At 36.8% G+C, this 18,021-nt stretch overlaps 2 protein-coding genes across 5 annotated transcripts in view; one reads left to right on the top strand and one right to left on the bottom strand.

The window, feature by feature from the left end:
- Positions 1-424: 424 nt before the first annotated feature.
- On the bottom strand, positions 425-8,174 carry LOC121380996 (dnaJ homolog subfamily C member 28-like). Its single transcript, XM_041510065.1, has 6 exons — positions 8,112-8,174; positions 6,747-7,064; positions 5,830-5,937; positions 4,187-4,353; positions 3,462-3,662; positions 425-2,134 (listed from the first exon to the last, which is right to left on the bottom strand). Exons 2-6 carry the CDS (start codon positions 7,053-7,055, stop codon positions 1,753-1,755), a joined length of 1,167 nt encoding a protein of 388 aa, XP_041365999.1. The 5' UTR covers positions 7,056-7,064; positions 8,112-8,174; the 3' UTR covers positions 425-1,752.
- Positions 8,175-8,572: 398 nt separating this feature from the next.
- LOC121381156 (uncharacterized protein C10orf67, mitochondrial-like) overlaps positions 8,573-18,021 on the top strand; it is a 32,124-nt gene continuing 22,675 nt past the window's right edge. For 2 of the 4 annotated variants that reach the window (XM_041510327.1, XM_041510328.1), the window contains exons 1-7: positions 8,573-8,710; positions 10,387-10,507; positions 11,214-11,305; positions 11,722-11,773; positions 12,212-12,286; positions 13,400-13,570; positions 14,094-14,186. In XM_041510327.1, the coding sequence (XP_041366261.1) occupies positions 8,652-8,710; positions 10,387-10,507; positions 11,214-11,305; positions 11,722-11,773; positions 12,212-12,286; positions 13,400-13,570; positions 14,094-14,186 (663 nt within the window). In that variant the 5' untranslated portion in view covers positions 8,573-8,651. The remainder of the gene's footprint in view (positions 8,711-10,386; positions 10,508-11,213; positions 11,306-11,721; positions 11,774-12,211; positions 12,287-13,399; positions 13,571-14,093; positions 14,187-18,021) is intronic. The other 2 variants (XM_041510329.1, XM_041510330.1) reach the window with 2 other exon arrangements.

The raw sequence follows: 18,021 nt of genomic DNA on the forward strand, positions 1-18,021 counted from the left end.
TAACAAAGTTTGTTTTGTTTAATGACACCACTAGAGCACATTGATTTATTCATCAATGGATGTATTGGATGTCAAACCCGCTAAATGTTTTCATTAGTAGTAAGGGATCTTTTATATGCACCATCCCAGACAGAGGGTGCACTGGCTGGAACGAGAAACGGCCCAATGGGCACATTGATGGGGATCAATCCCACACCAACCGTGCATTGAGCGAATGCTGTACCAATGGGCTACATCCTGCCTACATAGCACATACCACGGCCTTTCATATACCAGTTGTGGTGCACTGGCTGGGACGAGAAATAACCTAATGGGCCCACTGACAGGATCGATCCTAGACCGACCGCGCATCAAGCAAGCACTTTACCACTGGGCTACGTCCCACCCTTAAATCATAACAAAGTCAAACTGCTATTACAGCAAATTAATTTGTCAACAGCTTTTTGTCATGATTTTTAGAACTTTGTTTATTAAATGATAATTAGGACTAAAATCCATTTTATTACCACAAAATGCAAACAACAACACGCCAAAATACCTACATCATCAGTAAATTAAATTCAGACTTGCAAACATTCTCATTACATGCCCAAATGTTACACGTCACAAAAATTTTAAGTCAACAGATTTGTAGCCTTTATAAAGATCTCCATAACAATGCTCAATGTGACTGTCAGAATCTGCTATTTATTCAGTTAAAAATGAGCACTTCATGTCAACACTAAATCCTTGCCAGCCTGGTTTGGCACCTGATACTTTATGTTAGATGGTGATACAACAAGAACCAGCCAAACAGTGAGTAAGTGCTTGCAACAAAAAACTTATACATACCGTCTATAGTGTGTCAAATGCTATGTGTATTTCTCATATGTCTGATTCCTTGCTGCTAATCGGAAAGAGTAGCCCATGTAGTGGCAACAGCGGGTTTCCTCTCAAAACTTTGTGTGGTCCTAAACCATATGTCTGATACCATATAACTGTAAATAAAATGTGTTAGAGTGTGTCGTTAAATAAAACATTTCCTTCCTTCATTCATTTCTCCTGTCTCTGGATCGGCATCTGTATTTGAACATGATTCAATTCATGAATCATTTTCATGACTAAAACATTCTATATTATTCCAATCATGATCCCAGTATGCCGTTTTTATGACTTAAGGCAACGGTTATGCAGTTGGTTATTCTCGGGGCTGTTTTCATACGAGGCATTCGTATCATGTGGCATCACCATCAGAGATATTCTACACATCTATCTGGTCCATGAATTCACTTACGCTTCACAAATAATGTTTACAAATAAACTAATTTCTTATATTCTGAAAGAGCTTTGGCATCACTTGATCCTAAGAAGAATCTTTTAGTATTAATATGTTAGACAACCAGCCCTTCCTAAAACATCTGAAAGACAAGTTACAAATATTTGTTATTCATCAGTCTGTGTACTGCAACAAAATGTTAGGAAATGGGATTTCTTCTCTTTTCAATTAATGATGTGTTAAGTTCCCACATCTATACCATGAAACTGGAGAAATTTGAGAAAGCAAGTCCATTTGATGTTATCGGTCTTGAAGTCGGTTGCACAACATTTTGATTTTCATGATTAGCTTATTAATCAACACACAATCAAACTGTGTATAGAAATAATTACAAGATTTCCGACATGCTATTATACAAGTCAACTACTTTCAATGTAGCTATCCATGGCAATTTCAGTTCCAGTGGAAATCTTGTCTGTGTACAGTGTAATGTCGGGTTATGATCGAAACACCTCTTTTATGTTATTCCACACTTCACCCCAGTGTATTTTATTCTTGGATCCTGGATAGTTCATCTGAACTACAGGATGACCATAGTGTGTTGCATAGATCACATCAAGATCACCACGTGGTAAATATTTTTCATAATTTTCACAAACATGTTTCATGAGTTTGTCAGATTTGTAGAAAACCATCTGTTTATTAAGAAAAGGGACGATAAGGTTGTACTTGTCAATCTTTTCATTGACGTCCATTATGGCCGCATGGAATGACTTGACCCCTGCTTTCCACTTAGCACTGTCAGCAGTGTTAAACGGGGGATTACCCAACTTCATCTTCAAAACGGCCAGTTTTTCTTTAGCCTTGGTGGTCTCCTTCCTGAAACATGAAAGTAGATATTTTGTCAGTGAGAGTATACAGTTTTATTTAACTTATATGTCTGAGCTTACATTCAATCAAGGTTCAAAGCCTGCAGTCCTGAGCACGCACCTTGGCTAAATGGACTGATTGTACAGTCAGGAGGTCAGTGGGTGAGGAGAATTAATTCAGTGTAGTGAATTTAGACCTCCCAACTGAGCTATATGCAGTACAACCTAAATGTTTAGCCACAGCAATATGATTTTTTTTTTTTTTTTAAATTTAATGACGCACTCAACACATTTTATTTACGGTTATATGGCGTCGGACATATGGTTAAGGACCACACATATACTGAGAGAGGAAACCTGCTGTCGCCACTTCATGGACTACTCTTCGATTAGCAGCAAGGTTTTTTTTATATGCACATACCACAGCCTTTGTTATACCAGTCGTGGTGTACTGGCTGGAACAAGAAATAGCCCAATGGGCCCACCGATGGGGATCCATCCCAGACCGACCGCACATCAAGCGAGTGCTGTACCAATGAGCTACGTCCCGCCCCACAGCAATATGAATGATTGCAAAACAATTCCAAATTGCAAACCCCTCATACTGAACCCATCCATCATTCTGTGTTAACACAATGAACATGTGTAAGGGTATTTAACACTATTTTTCTGTGGATTCCTAATTTTCTCAATTTCTTTGTAACTTACATTGTATGAAGAACCCAACTTGAATCTCATGCTACTTATATTGACATCTATGTTATCATCACCATCATCACACTCAATTACAGGCCACTTCATAAATAATATTTCACACTCCTGAATCAAGGAAGGAAGGAAATGGTTTATTTAATGACGCACTCGACACATTTTATTTACGGTTATATGGTCAAGGACCACACATATTGAGGGAGGAAACCTGCTGTCGCCACTTCATGGGCTACTCTTTTTTCGATTAGCAGCAAGGGATCTTTTATATGCACCATACCATAGACAGGACAGCACATACCACGGCCTTTGATGTACCAGTCATGGTGCACTGGCTGGAGCAAGAAATAGCCCAATGGGCTCACTGATGGGGATCGATCCCAAACTGACTGCGCATCAAGTGAACACTTTACCACTGGGCTACGTCTCGCCCCCCCCCCCCACCTTCCTGAATCAAATGCAGACTTTTTCTAAAACAGGAGAAAAACATAAACATTGACTGCAATATCAGTCTTTATTGACGACTACTTTTTCAGCTTCAAGGTTAACAACTATATCCGATATATATATAGAATCAAAACTTTACTCTTTGAAGTTAACCCTCGAAAATGTCTGAAGAAAACCTTTACCTTATTTCTCCCTGGAGTCTGATCCACTCCGGCGTAAACCCGTTGTTGATAAGGATCTTGTTGAGGTTGTGTGTTGTGGTATCGACAAACGGGTTGCGGTCGAGATTGTTGATGGGCTTCCCAGCGCCGGGTAGGTTTTCGAAATGACCTTTATTCATAGCATCCTGTATGAGGTCCTCCACGATCCGCTCAATGGCATTACTGTAACATAAACATAACATCTAAACACAGTCTGTAAGATTCAGAACTTGGTGTATATTTGTTTGACTTTAATTTTTTTGTCATAATACTTCTTAATAAAATTTTGATCTTAATCACATCTCATCACATCTAATTCACTGAATTCAATAGAAATTAATATATGAAAAATTTAAGGAAGGAAGGAAGGAAGGAAATGTTTTATTTAACGACGCACTCAACACAGTTTATTTACGGTTATATGGCGTCAAATTTTTTACGGATGTGATATTTAGCTGTTTTTCTGATTTTTTAAGATTTTTTTTGCATGAAATAGTTTTTACAAGGAACAATGGATCTGATCTGAAATACTGAAATATACATTTCAACTTTTCTTTTTAAATGAATTTGATCTGAAAGCTGAAAACTGATATTTATTCAACAATGATACACAAATTTTCAGCTTTTCAACGATCATTTTAGCTTTTATTTTTAAACAGATATCGCACCTTTGAATATATCAGCTAATGATCGTCTTGTCCACTAACCTTATTTTTGTGTGTTTGGTTGCCTTTTTGTCTTTGACCACCATGGCATCCTCCGTCTGCTCGGCTAACCGCTGCATGCGATGTTCCAGTATGCTGTCCGCTGCCCTGGACACCTTGTGCTGTTGATACTGCTTCTGTCTCTGACTCTGGGTGCCAAAACCTATTCCCTGAAATAAATGATCATAAATAACACTGTTTACCACAGCTAAAATAATATAACATACTGTTTATTATTATAAGATACCGACTTCTATCTCAATTCACAACTGAGATACTGACTACTATCTCACTTCACAACTAAGATACCGACTGTTGTCTCATCTCACAACTGAGATACCGACTGCTTTCTAACCTCAAAACTGAGATACCGATTGCTGTCTTACCTCACAACTGAGATACCGACTGTTGTCTGACCTCACAACGGAGATACCGACTGCTGTCTGACCTCACAATGGAGATACCGCTTTTATCTCATTTCACAACTGAGATACTGACTGCTGTTTCACTTTACAACTGAGATACCAACTGCTGTCTCACCTCAAAACTGAGATACCGACTGCTGTCTCACCTCAAAACTGAGATACCGACTGCTGTTTCACCTCAAAACTGAGATACCGACTGCTGTCTCACCTCAAAACTGATACCAATTGCTGTCTCACCTCAAAACTGAGATACCGACTGCTGTCTCACCTCAGAACTGAGATACCGACTGCTGTCTAACCTCAAAACTGAAATACCGACTGCTGTCTAACCTCAAAACTGAGATACCGACTGCTGTCTCACCTCAGAACTGAAATACCGACTGCTGTCTCACCTCAAAACTGAGATACCGACTGCTGTCTCACCTCAAAACTGAGATACCGACTGCTATCTCACCTCAAAACTGAGATACCTACTGCTGTCTGACATCACAACTGAGATACCGACTGCTGTCTGACCTCACAACTGAGATACCAACTGCTATCTCACTTCACAACTGAGATACCGACTGTTGTCTCATCTCACAACTGAGATACCGACTGCTGTCTGACATCACAACTGAGATACCGACTGCTGTCTGACCTCACAACTGAGATACCTACTGCTGTCTGACATCACAACTGAGATACCAACTGCTGTCTGACCTCACAACTGAGATACCGACTGCTGTCTCACTTCACAACTGAGATACCGACTGTTGTCTCATCTCGCAACTGAGATACCGACTTCTGTCTCACCTCAAAACTGAGATACCAACTGCTGTCTCACCTCAAAACTGAGATACCAACTGCTGTCTCACCTCAAAACTGAGATACAGACTGCTGTCTGACCTCACAACTGAGATACTGACTGCTGTCTCACCTCAAATTTGAGATACTCACTGCTGTCTCACCTCAAAATTGAGATACAGACTGCTGTCTTACCTCAAAATCCGAGATACCGACTGCTCTCACCTCAAAACTGAGATACCGAGTGCTATCTCACCTCAAAACTGAGATACTAACTGCTGTCTCACCTCAAAATTGAGATACCAACTGCTATCTCACCTCAAAATTGAGATACCAACTGCTATTTTACCTCAAAACTGAGATACCAACTGCTATCTCACCTCAAAACAGATGCCGACTGATATCTCACCTCAAAACTGAGATACCGACACTCACCTCAAAACTGAGATACTGCCGGTGCTGTGGGGCCGTGTGTTTGATGTCATAAATCACTTTCTCCACCTCCTCTTCAGTGTCAGCAAGCTCTTTACATTTATGATGATTCTGAAAAACAGATTATTAAAATAAAAAATCTATTATGAATAGTTGACATAATAACATATATATATATATATATATTTTTTTTTTTTTTTTTTTTTTTTTTTTAACCCCCCCCCCCCAACCCCCAAAAAAGAAACAAAACAAAACAACATGTAATGCAAGTTGAATTTTATAACCTAAACCTAGAAACATTGGATTTCCTAGTGAAGTTTTATTAATTTAGATATGTCAGTCCATTTGAAAGGCTTATCCTTCTGAAAAATTGACAGAGAACGTGAGTGAACAAGTCGAAGCCAAAACACTGGTATTCTAACTGACAAATGACTTTAACAGAAATTACCGAGTGTGTCGGTACAGGTAGGGCAACACCTTTCAAATCATAATATATCTATATACCAATTATAACATATTTGACCGGCCTCAGTGGCGTCATGGTTAGGCCATCGGTCTACAGGCTGGTAGGTACTGGGTTTGGATCCCAGTCGAGGCATGGGATTTTTAATCGAGATACCGACTCCAAACCCTGAGTGAGTGCTCCGAAAGGCTCAATGGGTAGGTGTAAACCACTTGCACCGACCAGTGATCCATAACTATCCTGCCTGTGGGAAGTGCAAATACAAGATCCCTTGCTGCCTGTCGTAAAAAAGAGTAGCCTATGTGGCAACAGCGGATTTCCTCTAAAAAAAAACAGTGTCAGAATGACCATATGTTTGACATCCAATAGCCGATGATAAGATAAAAAATCAATGTGCTCTAGTGGCGTCATTAAATAAAACAAACTTTACTTTATAACATATTTCTCTTTCTCTTACCAAAATAACTCTGTAGGCTTCCTTGACCTGTCCAAACTTTGTAGCATCTGCAGCGTCTAACCCACTGTCTGGATGATACTGTTTGGCCAGTGAGATGTACACTTCTTTTAACTCATTGATGCTGGCGTCTTCCTCAACACCCAGTATCAAGAAACTTTCCTGTAGCTTTCGTTTCTCTTCAATACTCGGCAAGGTAGAAGATGTAGAAAAATGTAATTTGCCAAATATTGGACACTGCCATTGGAAGTTTTCTACCAAAATGTGATACACAAAAGAACTTCTCTGCAACACACGTGACCGAAAGTACATAGTGACTCACTGGAATGAAAACATGATAATAATGTATTTAATTGTGTATTGACATGGCCAACAAGCAGTATTGTGTTTAAAAAACACAATTATGATTATTGACATTTGATAGTCAGTTAAAAATTTATTACAACTATTCACGGTTTTTGAATTTTGTTGCTATCTTTGAAACGTGTGTAGAAATCATGATGCAGGTGCATGTGCAGGAGAGTTTTATGGGGTTGAAACCCCTCCCTGTTTAAGCAAATTTTCTTTTTTTTTAAATATTTTTTGGAGGAGCAAAACTAGAGTCACCCACACCCCCTCCCCATAAACCTTTCTCACCAGTCTAGATGTCCCTCTGCTAAAATTTCTGCACATGCACCAGTGTGATACTGAACAAAATATTCCACAGTTAATAAGAGTTTCATTCAATGAAATATCAATGCATTGCTACGATACATTCATTGGACACATGTACAATCAAAACATTAAAACCATTTTAAATAAATACTTTTGTATTGTAATCATAATGATATAGTTTATTAAATGTATGCCGATGTAATTAGTTACTGTCATGAAGAACCTACAATTAATTATCCTCTTTTAAATGTTGATGTTGGATTAAAATGGGTTGAAGTCACCACAATTAATGTTCAACTCGATGCAAAATGTAGCACAAAGAGTGATCAGCTGAATTTTGCAACAGATCATAGAATCGATGCCTCTTACTGGACATATTGTTCCCGCTTGGTACTACAGTGCCATCAAAAGTTGTGGTGCATACTGTTCTGTCTGTGGCAAAGTGCAAAGTTATTTAGTAAGCATAATGTATGCAGCAGTAGAAACTGTCATGCTAGACCTCAGTTTAATAGCCTTAGTGTTGTTGACAAATGTTTTTTTTCTTTCCCTGTGCAATCGGAGCAGATGTCACCTCGTGAGTTACCTACATAACAATATTTTACTTCTTTAACTTTAAAGTTTAACAGTCTTACAAGTTACACATGTATTTGCAAACACCATGCCATACATCTTTATATTTCCAGTTTGATATTTATTAAAGAACATGCTACTTACGCTGCATAAGAAGGACATATTTAAAATAAATTTTTCTACGCTTTACAGCTATTTGACATCTACGGATGTACTTTCCTTTTGGCTTTGAGACAACAAACTCGCCGATGGGAGTTGCGCCCCTTATTACAGGAAGTCAGCAACTCGCCTCTGTTCCTTAGTAATTATCAAAACAAAAATGTCGGTCGAGGTAGTAACTCAGCCAGTTTCTCTTCAAAATGACTATACCACCACTGAACAAGAATTGCAAGATCGTGTTCTTCAGATATATGGAACAAACGAGACTGATGTGGATTTATTTAGGTAATATAAAATGTTTCGTGCTTGATTTGTAATACTATGTTTTTGTTTGACGAGAAAATCATGACTCTTCCGTCAAGGTGCCCGTGTTTTTACACATGTTTGTATGACGTCATTGGAGTTCTTTGCCGATGACGTAGTTCCGCAGATGACGTTTCTCACATTAGCCACCAAAATCAATAGTAATGAATGTGTATGAAAACAGAAAGAATATTTGGTTTTTATTTTAAAGTGATATAACTTATGGCTCTGAAATATGGGCCTTCATTTTTTCATGCTGTCAAGACTTCCACTACCACACTGTAAGTAGACTGTATAAACAAAACAGCTTTCAGGTCACTGTGTCAATCACAGGGACTTGTAAATCTTTACACAATTAGTAGTCTATGACAATCACTTTTTCACACCCTTCTTTTGGCTTTGTATACATCAAATATAACATATCTTACCGTAATTTCACTTCATATTCATATTTCATAAATAGTACATTTTTTTCATTACAAGATTTTCTTCAAACAGGTGCTTTAAGGTTGATGACAGTCACTCTTCGCACCTATGGGCCAATGGCAATGTTTTTAAAATTTTGCTGTAGGCACTAACGCCATGATGTAACACATTGCGATGACAAATTATTATTTTTTAATAATTTATTAATACTTCTTTTAAAAATCAAACACTGCACTTCAGTGCGTATCTGTCAATCATGGTATTTGCTCTCTGTAAAAAAATGTTAGTATTATCTTTAAAATGCTAATTATAAATGGATAAAAAATGGAAATAGGTTATGATGAGCAGCATTTTGAAGATGACATTAAATTTGCAAATCAGCATCTAGATATGTGCTGACAGGGTGGACAACCAACTGTGGTAGATAATAGATAAATAAGCATCAAGTATTTTCTGATATCAAAGCATAATACACAGTTCATAGTAAGTTATTATGAAAGGAAAATTATTAACTGTACATAATTTGTTAAAATTTACACTGTTTTTCATTTGAGGTTATATAAATGATAATGAGGTGTAATATTTTTAGGTCAGGTCATAGGTCAAGTATTTTCTGATATCAGAGCATAATACATAATCCATAATAAGACATTTTGAAAGGAACATTATTAACTTTACATAATTTATTAAAATTTACAATATTTTTCACTTGAGGTTATAGAAATGACAGTGGGGTGTCATTTTGTTTGGTTAGGTCAGGTCATAGGGCTTAATGGCTGTTGTAGTGCATGCCTGTCATGGGCACAGGTGTCCTCTGTCCAGGACAGGAAATGGTTTGGGGTGGGTGGGACATGTGTTGCTATTGAATTTTCAATGTCCCATAAGATTAAGCTAATACTGGAACCTTGCCTATTGGGGACCGTCATGGTTGGTCTCCCGAGGTTGCCTCTTAACTTGGCCCTTCAGAAGGCTTGATCAATTGAGTGATCATGATCCAGTTCTGCCCTTAAAAGGGCATGGTCGGTTGTTGGGGACAACTCGTGGGAGTCTTGTTGAGAGCCCTCATAAGGGCTTAGACGTAATGGTCCTATAGGGCCGTCATTTTGTTAGACCTCGTTTCTTTTTATAGATAGACTTGTTGAAGTGCTGTACAGCTTGCTACAAGTCCCAGTGATTTCATTCCAGTGCTGCAGTGTAGTTTATCTATACCTGAAGAGTGAAGATTATCAAATTTGGTGACAGTATTTTTAGGGCCTTATTTGGGTGTGCGCTAAAGATTTTCTTTTTTCATGAGCATTTTTTATTGCTTCATCTTCTTCTAGGAAAGTATCAATATGACAGTTAAATAATTATATGGATACTTTTATTGTGCAAGTTAAAAATATGTTGTAATTTTCAGTACAATTTGGAAGTATTTAGACCCTGAATACCAGTATAAGCCCAGTATATCACTCTTGGAGTTGTAGCCATTAACCACTAAAGCTTTGACCAACATTATTATTGGTATGAGTATTTTTGTTTTTTCTTACAGGCCTGCTTTGGCAGACAGCCAGAAGATTGGATTCTTCAGCCTTGACCGGAGTTCACAGACCGAGATCACAGAAATTGTTGATATTAAAGAGCTAACTGAAGTAATCCAAGTGCTTCTTCAGGTAAAACTACAAATTAGGCATGCCTTGTTTTCATGCCAGAGTCATTCAGATTAGTTATGCTTATCATTTTAAAGCCACTCGTCCTACTTTCTGAGGTACACTTATTTATTTTGTTTTGCATAAAATTATTTTTGAGCTACCACAAACACTAGGATGATCAGAAACATATGGGATTTGTCTGAATTAATCATTTAAGTTAAACAATTGCAATATACAGTGAAACAGCTCAAAACCGGATCCTCTGGTAACCGGAATTCCATCAACACTGGATGTTTTTCATGGTCCCTTTTTTAAATATCAGTATAGAACATAACCTCTATAAACTGGATAGCACTTAAAAGCAGACTGTTTACTAGGTCCAGTGGGTGTCTGGTATAGAGGGGTTTACTGGACAAGTTAACAGTTAAAAAAGCTGTAATAGAACATAACCTCTATAAACTGGATAGCACTTAAAAGCAGACTGTTTACTAGGTCCAGTGGGTGTCTGGTATAGAGGGGTTTACTGGACAAGTTAACAGTCAAAAAAGCTGTAATAGCCAAACATATTTTATGCTGCCTAATGACCGGTGTTTGCAGCTTTAATACAATTACTTTCTTTGTCTGTCTGTTTTTGTTGTATAGTGCCTTTCTGTGTATGAAAAATAAGTCATCTCTGATGCAGACCATATTAAGGTTTTTATGTTGTTTTTTTTTTTTTCATATATAGGATGTTTCAACCATTAGAAGGGACATTAACTTAAACAAGCATGTTATGCAGGCAGACTATGAAGTAAAGCTGCAGAACAAATCTCTTGAACTGTGAGTATTCTAGAATTAATCTTGAACTGTGAGTATTCTAGAATCTTGAATGGGAAATTCTAGAATTAATCTCTTGAACTATGTGAATATTATAGAATAAATCTCAAGAACTAAGTATTACAGAATAAGTTTACAAATAAGAATCTGTGACTATGTTTCAAAATTATTCTTGTTTCAAACTGTCACTAAATAAAAGTATCATCACTGTTAGATTTTGTGAGATTTAAAAATGATTTTACTTGATTAGCCGACTTTATAAATATAGGCTGATTCAAGTCCACCTGGTTTATAACCATGAAATAAGATGTGTATGATTTTCTACAGAGATACGTACTACCTGGTATTCCATCTCTGTGCTTTATATAAATGATATAAATATTCATATAAATATGTATATATGAAATTGACTTTTGCAGTTACCGCCGGATAAATGAAAGAGTTTCTGAATTGGAGAAGTTACACCAAGAGGTAAAACATTTATCTTATATAACCACTTTTTGTGTGTGGGTGGGGGGGTGAGGTAGCTATACAAATACATGTGTTCTCTAAATTATTTTGATTAGTACCATATGATTAAATTTCATGAACTGGTGTTGTGGAATGTAACTGGGAGTATATCACATGGATCTGTAATGTAATTGTTTCTTTTTATACACCCCTTCCTTCCATCCGTAAATTTTCAATTTCCGAAGCATATCTTTCTTATCAATTTGTGTGGGATCATCAAACCTTGCATGCAAGTACAATTTGGAATAACGATGTATTGCGTACCATAACTAGGTCAGCACAACCTACTTTAGATGGGCATATTATGTACCTCACTTATATATTTGTTAGCTGACTATAGTTAATATGTGTTGTGTTATTGTGATTATTATAATAACTGGTTATTATCATTTGTTTCAGAGAGTGAGCACTTTGCGGCACGCCTTTCGACAACAGCTGTCTGATGCCATATCTAGATTATCATTTATGTTTGAAGTAAGTAGCCTGAAACACTCAAGGGTAACTGAATTAATATTATCATTTCTGTTTAAGATGTTTTCTGAATCTGTTACCATGTGAGTAGATTAATCAGTAAGAGTAGTTAAAATAGTCTTTCTTGTCAACTTGGGGCTGGACGTAGCCCAGTGGTAAAGCGCTCGCTTGATGTGTGGTTGGTCTGGGATTGATCCCCGTCGGTGGGCCCATTGGGCTATTTCTCATCACAGCCAGTGCACCACAACTGGTATATCAAAGGCCATGGTATGTGCTATCCTGTCTGTAGGATGGTGCATATAAAAGATCCCTTGCTACTAATGGAAAAAATGTAGCAGGTTTCCTCTCTATGACTGTGTCAAAATGACCATAAGTTTGACATCCAATAGCCGATGATTAATAAATCAGTGTGCTCTATTGGTGTCGTTAAACAAACAAACTTCTTTTCAACTTACCGTAACATGACTTATGAACATAACATGAATTCTGAACAATGGCATATTTCCCTACTAGACAAAACAAATAAATATTGCTGGTCTCCGGTCAGCATATATGCGTCGATTCTGATCTTGTGCATCAGCATTTTAATTTTAGTTTTGTTAATTTTCCACAGTAGTTACAACAGTGCCATCTATACCAGAAATAATGTTGCTGTGCCTCAAATAATAATATTGTGATGCATCATGACATTGTAGGTCTAAATGAGTCATAAAAGTTGCCTTCGTTATATGGAAAATGTAAAGAAAAGCATTTAGGGTACAAAGGCAAATGAGAGGACTCCATTGTCAATAAGAAGGATTCAGGACAGATGAGAAGGAAAAACAAGAAAAAATTCTATACAATCCATGCTTTAAAAAACCCTCCAAAAAACAAAAACCTAAACATTATGGAACTTTGCTCTGATCAGAGACCAACTATATTCCTTTTGAGGAACCATATATTCATATATCTCAACAGCCAATGAAATGGCTTAGAATCTTCCATTCTACCTGATCCAGTCACACAACAGGATCTGTTGACACATATAACGATAACTAAAATGTGTTTAGTGAATCGATAAATATTTTTTTTTTTCTGTTTCTTTGTTTCTTTCTACACTTGGTTTATCTGTTTTAGCAAACCATTGAGATTCGACTGGCCGCTGAAAGGAAGAAATATGAGGGTGTCTCGAATTTGAAGGGTGAGAAATACCGCGAACTGCAGACAACAATAAAACGCCAGGAGGACTTCATCCAGATGTTACAGATCCAGATCGACCAGTACCGACAGCGAATCTCGGAGGGAATGGTGAGTGTTCCATACACACTTCTGGCTCTTCCCGGCTTATATCGGACAGATCTCTCTCGGCTGGCTCTGCATGTGTAGAAATGGTTTTGCCAAATTATCTATTTAAACTTCCAAAAATAGCACTAATCCACCATTAGTTTCAAAGAAATATCAATCATTGCATGAATTATTTGAAGGAATTAAAATAAAATTTGAAAAATCGCATGCCACAGATTGAATTTAGGGATACACAAAGGGTTAGTCACGCTTGTGCTCCTCAAAAATGAAAGTGAATATGTTATTAAAAATCACATACAGGGTGAAGGGTCATGGTACTGGTAATATGGTGCTAGGGAGACGGTATGTTTATAATAATGCTGAAGGTAATGCTAAATGTTACAGTGCTAGGGAGATGGTATGATAATGATCAATACTATGATTTCTATGGAAACAGTGTGTTTATGGTAATGCTGAAGGTAATGATAAGTGCTATGGTTGTGTTGATACAGTGTGTTTATGATAATGCTGGGGGTAATGTTTGTAGCCTGCTGACCGGAGTGGGATGGACAAGCGGCACGAGGAGGCAGTAAGTGTGATATCAGAAGACACTCATTCTCATTCGACTGCCAAATCCATGGTAAAATGTGTGCCGTGCTGTGTGTGTGTGTTTCCTGCTCCCGCATAAGCTATGTGTCCATATATACATGTATGGTCAACATGTTCGCTATCCCCCTGCACTCCTTACTTAATAGTGTTGATGTCATTTGTTTGAGCATTTGTGTTATAAAAATAACCTGTGGTCTGTTCAGGACAAGCAGTCAGTCACTTGCAAGACTGTTTTTTGTGCCTTTGTTTTGATGATTCGTGAATACAGTTGAAGGTAATGGTCCCTGTCAAATTGTTTGTGAACACTCGCAATCCCAGGCCTCTGAGAATTAAAGGGGCGGGATGTAGCCCAGTGGTAACGCGCTCGCTTGATGCGCAGTCGGTTTGGGATCGATCCCCATCGGTGGGCCCATTGGGCTATGTCTCGTTCCAGCAAGTGCACCACGACTGGTATATCAAAGACCATGGTATGTGCTATCCTGTCTGCGGGATGTTGCATATAAAAGATCCCTTGCTACTAATGGGAAAATGTAGGGGGTTCCTCTCTATGACTGTCAAAATGACCATATGTTTGACATCCAATAGCCAATGATTAATTTAAAAAAAATCAATGTGCACTAGTGGTGTCGTTAAACAAAAAAGCAAACTGAGAATTGAAAATTTGTGCAAACCATTTATAGGTTACGCAAAAACAAATTCAGGTAACCAATTTTGTCTTTACGTAATGCATGTAAATGATGTCATAAATTCAATGCGTGAACGGAAAATGGGTTACGCAAAGTATACATATGCGTGCGACACGTGAACGAAACTATCGCTCTCGCAATTTTCCGAGGCTTGCTATCCTGAACACGCCACTAACTGTTGGATAATTATATCAACCAGCACTCATCACTTGTTTCTCTTAATCTGTTGTGTTCAGTTAACATCACATTCAGCTAAATCATTGTGCACTGGGGGTTTCCCTCATCTTAACATTGTGACTGTGTGGTAGTGATGTTTTGATTAATCAAGTTCACCTAGCATTGCTGCTCACCTAATATTAATAATTATATTAATCAAGCAGGGACAAATCCTAACATAGGCATATGGGTTGCCAATTTTGTAGAGGGGGAGGCTGATTTTTGCCCAAATTAAATGAAAATGCTCGAATCTGGATAACAACATTTATATTAATTAGCATTACTCCCAAACATTATATAGGGTTGCAAATGAATCGTTATGCATTTTTATATGGATTACAACTAATTTCTTGGGTAGAATGATAGAAATACTTGGTTAAAAGGTTTCAGGTTAGCACATAATTTTGGCCGAATATTTCTATAGTTTTTTTCCCGAATTTGACGATTTTTTCCAGCAATAGACAAGCTTTTGCCTCCCATGCCCTCTCACCCATCTTGTACGCTTATGAATATATGATTAAATCTGTTGACCAATCCTACCACAGTTATAAATTACACAATAAATATTGTTTAACAATTAATCCAGTACCTTTTCAATAATCTGAGTACATCACAGAGGTACTTTCCTTTTAGTTTCAAAATGTCCTTAATATATTAACTTTATATTTAGGCTACTCTTTGTTTAAAAAGTGACACCCGTAATTATATTATTAATCTCCTACCAGTCATACCGAAAGGAACTATAGGGTTTTTTTGTCGTCTGTCCATCCGTCCATCCATCCGTCTGTCTGTCCAACTGTCCCACATATTGTTTTCCGGACTGTGTTTGGAAATGCCTCCAGAAACTCTGTATAAAGCTTTATCATGAAGAATTCCAGATCTAGTTGACTTTCATGGGCCATGATTGTCAAAAATGGAATTTATCCCTTTTTGACAGAGTTATTACCCTTGAAGTCAGGGTCATCAGTATGGAACATGTGGGGGTATTGCTTTAGCAGTACTCTCAGAATGTTTGTTTAATAAATAAATTATACCTACTGTTTAATTAGAATTTACATTAAGGAATGAAACACTATGGGAACTATATAAATATTTTTATCCAGCAATCACTGTATACATTGGCAAGATATGATGACTAGATAAATCTCTATATTTTCGGTCGCTGACCAAAAATATAGGTCACGTGACATAAGCCCGACTCGACTCGAGTATTCCAGAGTAGATTTTCAATCAACATACTCTTTAAATCATTTGTTGAAGTACAGTAAATACAAATAACTTTTAGTTTTGCGTGAACACGTGTATGTGTGGGTACATCACTGAATCCAGTTGTAATTGGCACTTTGTGCTTAACTTCCTGCTTACCTTCATATGCTTCATATTATTTCTCGCTTGCCAGATACATCACCAGTGTGTTGTTTATCCGTCCATTTTATTATATCTCGTCAAACCCACAAATTTTTCCATGTCATTTAGTTTGTTTGTTCATTCATTCGATTCTTAACAACCAATGTTAAAAGTTTTAACACTGGTTGTTGAGATTCAAATGAAATGTCACTATAGGTTTTGTTTTGTTCATCAGCCAGGCTTTGTGTTAAAATAAATCTGTGATAGTGTTATATGTCTTCATAAACAATACATTTGAACAACTCACAAATCATGCTGCAGGTTTGTGTGCTTCATTTGGTCTCCATGACAATCGCGGCTAGTCTTTCTGATAACGGTTAACTGTCACAGAATTTAAGTAACACTGAGCATATCTGCTTCATATTTTACTGAAATGTTTTAGAACTGAACAATGTTTTAAACTGTTGCATATGATTGCATGGTTTGTAATAAACTGTGTCAACACTAGAAAGCCCTAAAGGAACATCTGAATGTGCATATAGATATATATCATCAACGTCCCTGACTGCATTATGCTTGCAACGTTCAGTTTGTTTTCTCATGTACTGTTTGCACAATCAACATCCAATTTGTTGTCGTCTGCTTGTTGTTCATTTGTGAGGTTTTTCTTCACAGTTCGAGAACATTTTCATTAGCAATAAAAATTCATAGAAGTAAAAGTTAAATTTTGTTTTGTTTAATGATACCACTAGAGCACATTGATTTATTAATCATTGGCTATTGGATATCAAACATTTGGTAATTGTTGACATATAGTTTTAGAGTATGACAAGTAAGTATCTAAATACAAAACTTTACAAACCCCTAAAACCCTTAATTTTACTGAGTTTTTTGTTTGTTTATTCCTTAAAATTACCAATATCGGGTCCACATGACTCATAGAAATTGACTTAAAATGGAGGAAGATGAATTAACATTTGGTGCATATCACATGACAATAAGGGCCACATTTTTAAAGTTTTGTAATTTCTTTTCAATATTATATACTGTAGTGAATAGTAGACATAATCAATTCATAACATTTGTAAATAATTTTGAGTATATAGATTATGTTACTTAAGAATCAATTCATTAGAAAATTGATATTTTACAAACTATTCACTGGTATGAACGTAATGTCTATCTTTATTGACATCAAGTGTTAGTGATGGGTGTTGGTAAAATGCAGACACTTGACAAACTGATTTTTTTATTTTTTTATTAAACACAGTGTTTGTCAACTATGCATACATGTAGTTAAGAAATATATATTTTATCATGTAATGTCTTTAAAAACTAAAAATGATGAACCGTGCATGGGCAGACATTTTATTAAGTTAGAAACTAACACCCTTTCCTGTTTACTATATGGTGTTATACTTTTGTTTACAACAATGGATTCATTATAGGTCCATTTTTTTTTTTTTCATTAACTGATTGGAAAATATTTTATTTAATGTACCAGGTACCCTAACTGAAAAATATAGAATATTCTTTCCTTAAATATTGTATTTGTGTTTTTGTTGTTAGCCGAACACAGTTTGGGATGTCGATGGCATATATAGAACAATATTTAAA

The sequence above is a fragment of the Gigantopelta aegis genome, chromosome 9 (assembly GCF_016097555.1).
Source record: "Gigantopelta aegis isolate Gae_Host chromosome 9, Gae_host_genome, whole genome shotgun sequence".
In the NCBI taxonomy this organism is placed as follows: Eukaryota; Metazoa; Mollusca; class Gastropoda; order Neomphalida; family Peltospiridae; genus Gigantopelta; species Gigantopelta aegis.

Bases quoted from the DNA above. Each gene is read 5' to 3' on its own strand.
- LOC121380996 (XM_041510065.1), bottom strand. From the start codon at position 7,055: ATGTACTTTCGGTCACGTGTGTTGCAGAGAAGTTCTTTTGTGTATCAC. The intron at 4,354-5,829 runs GTGAGTGTCGGT...CATTTATTTCAG, and splicing joins GGCAGTATCTCAGTTTTGAG to GGAATAGGTTTTGGCACCCA. The intron at 3,663-4,186 runs GTTAGTGGACAA...TTTATGTTACAG, and splicing joins ACCAAACACACAAAAATAAG to TAATGCCATTGAGCGGATCG.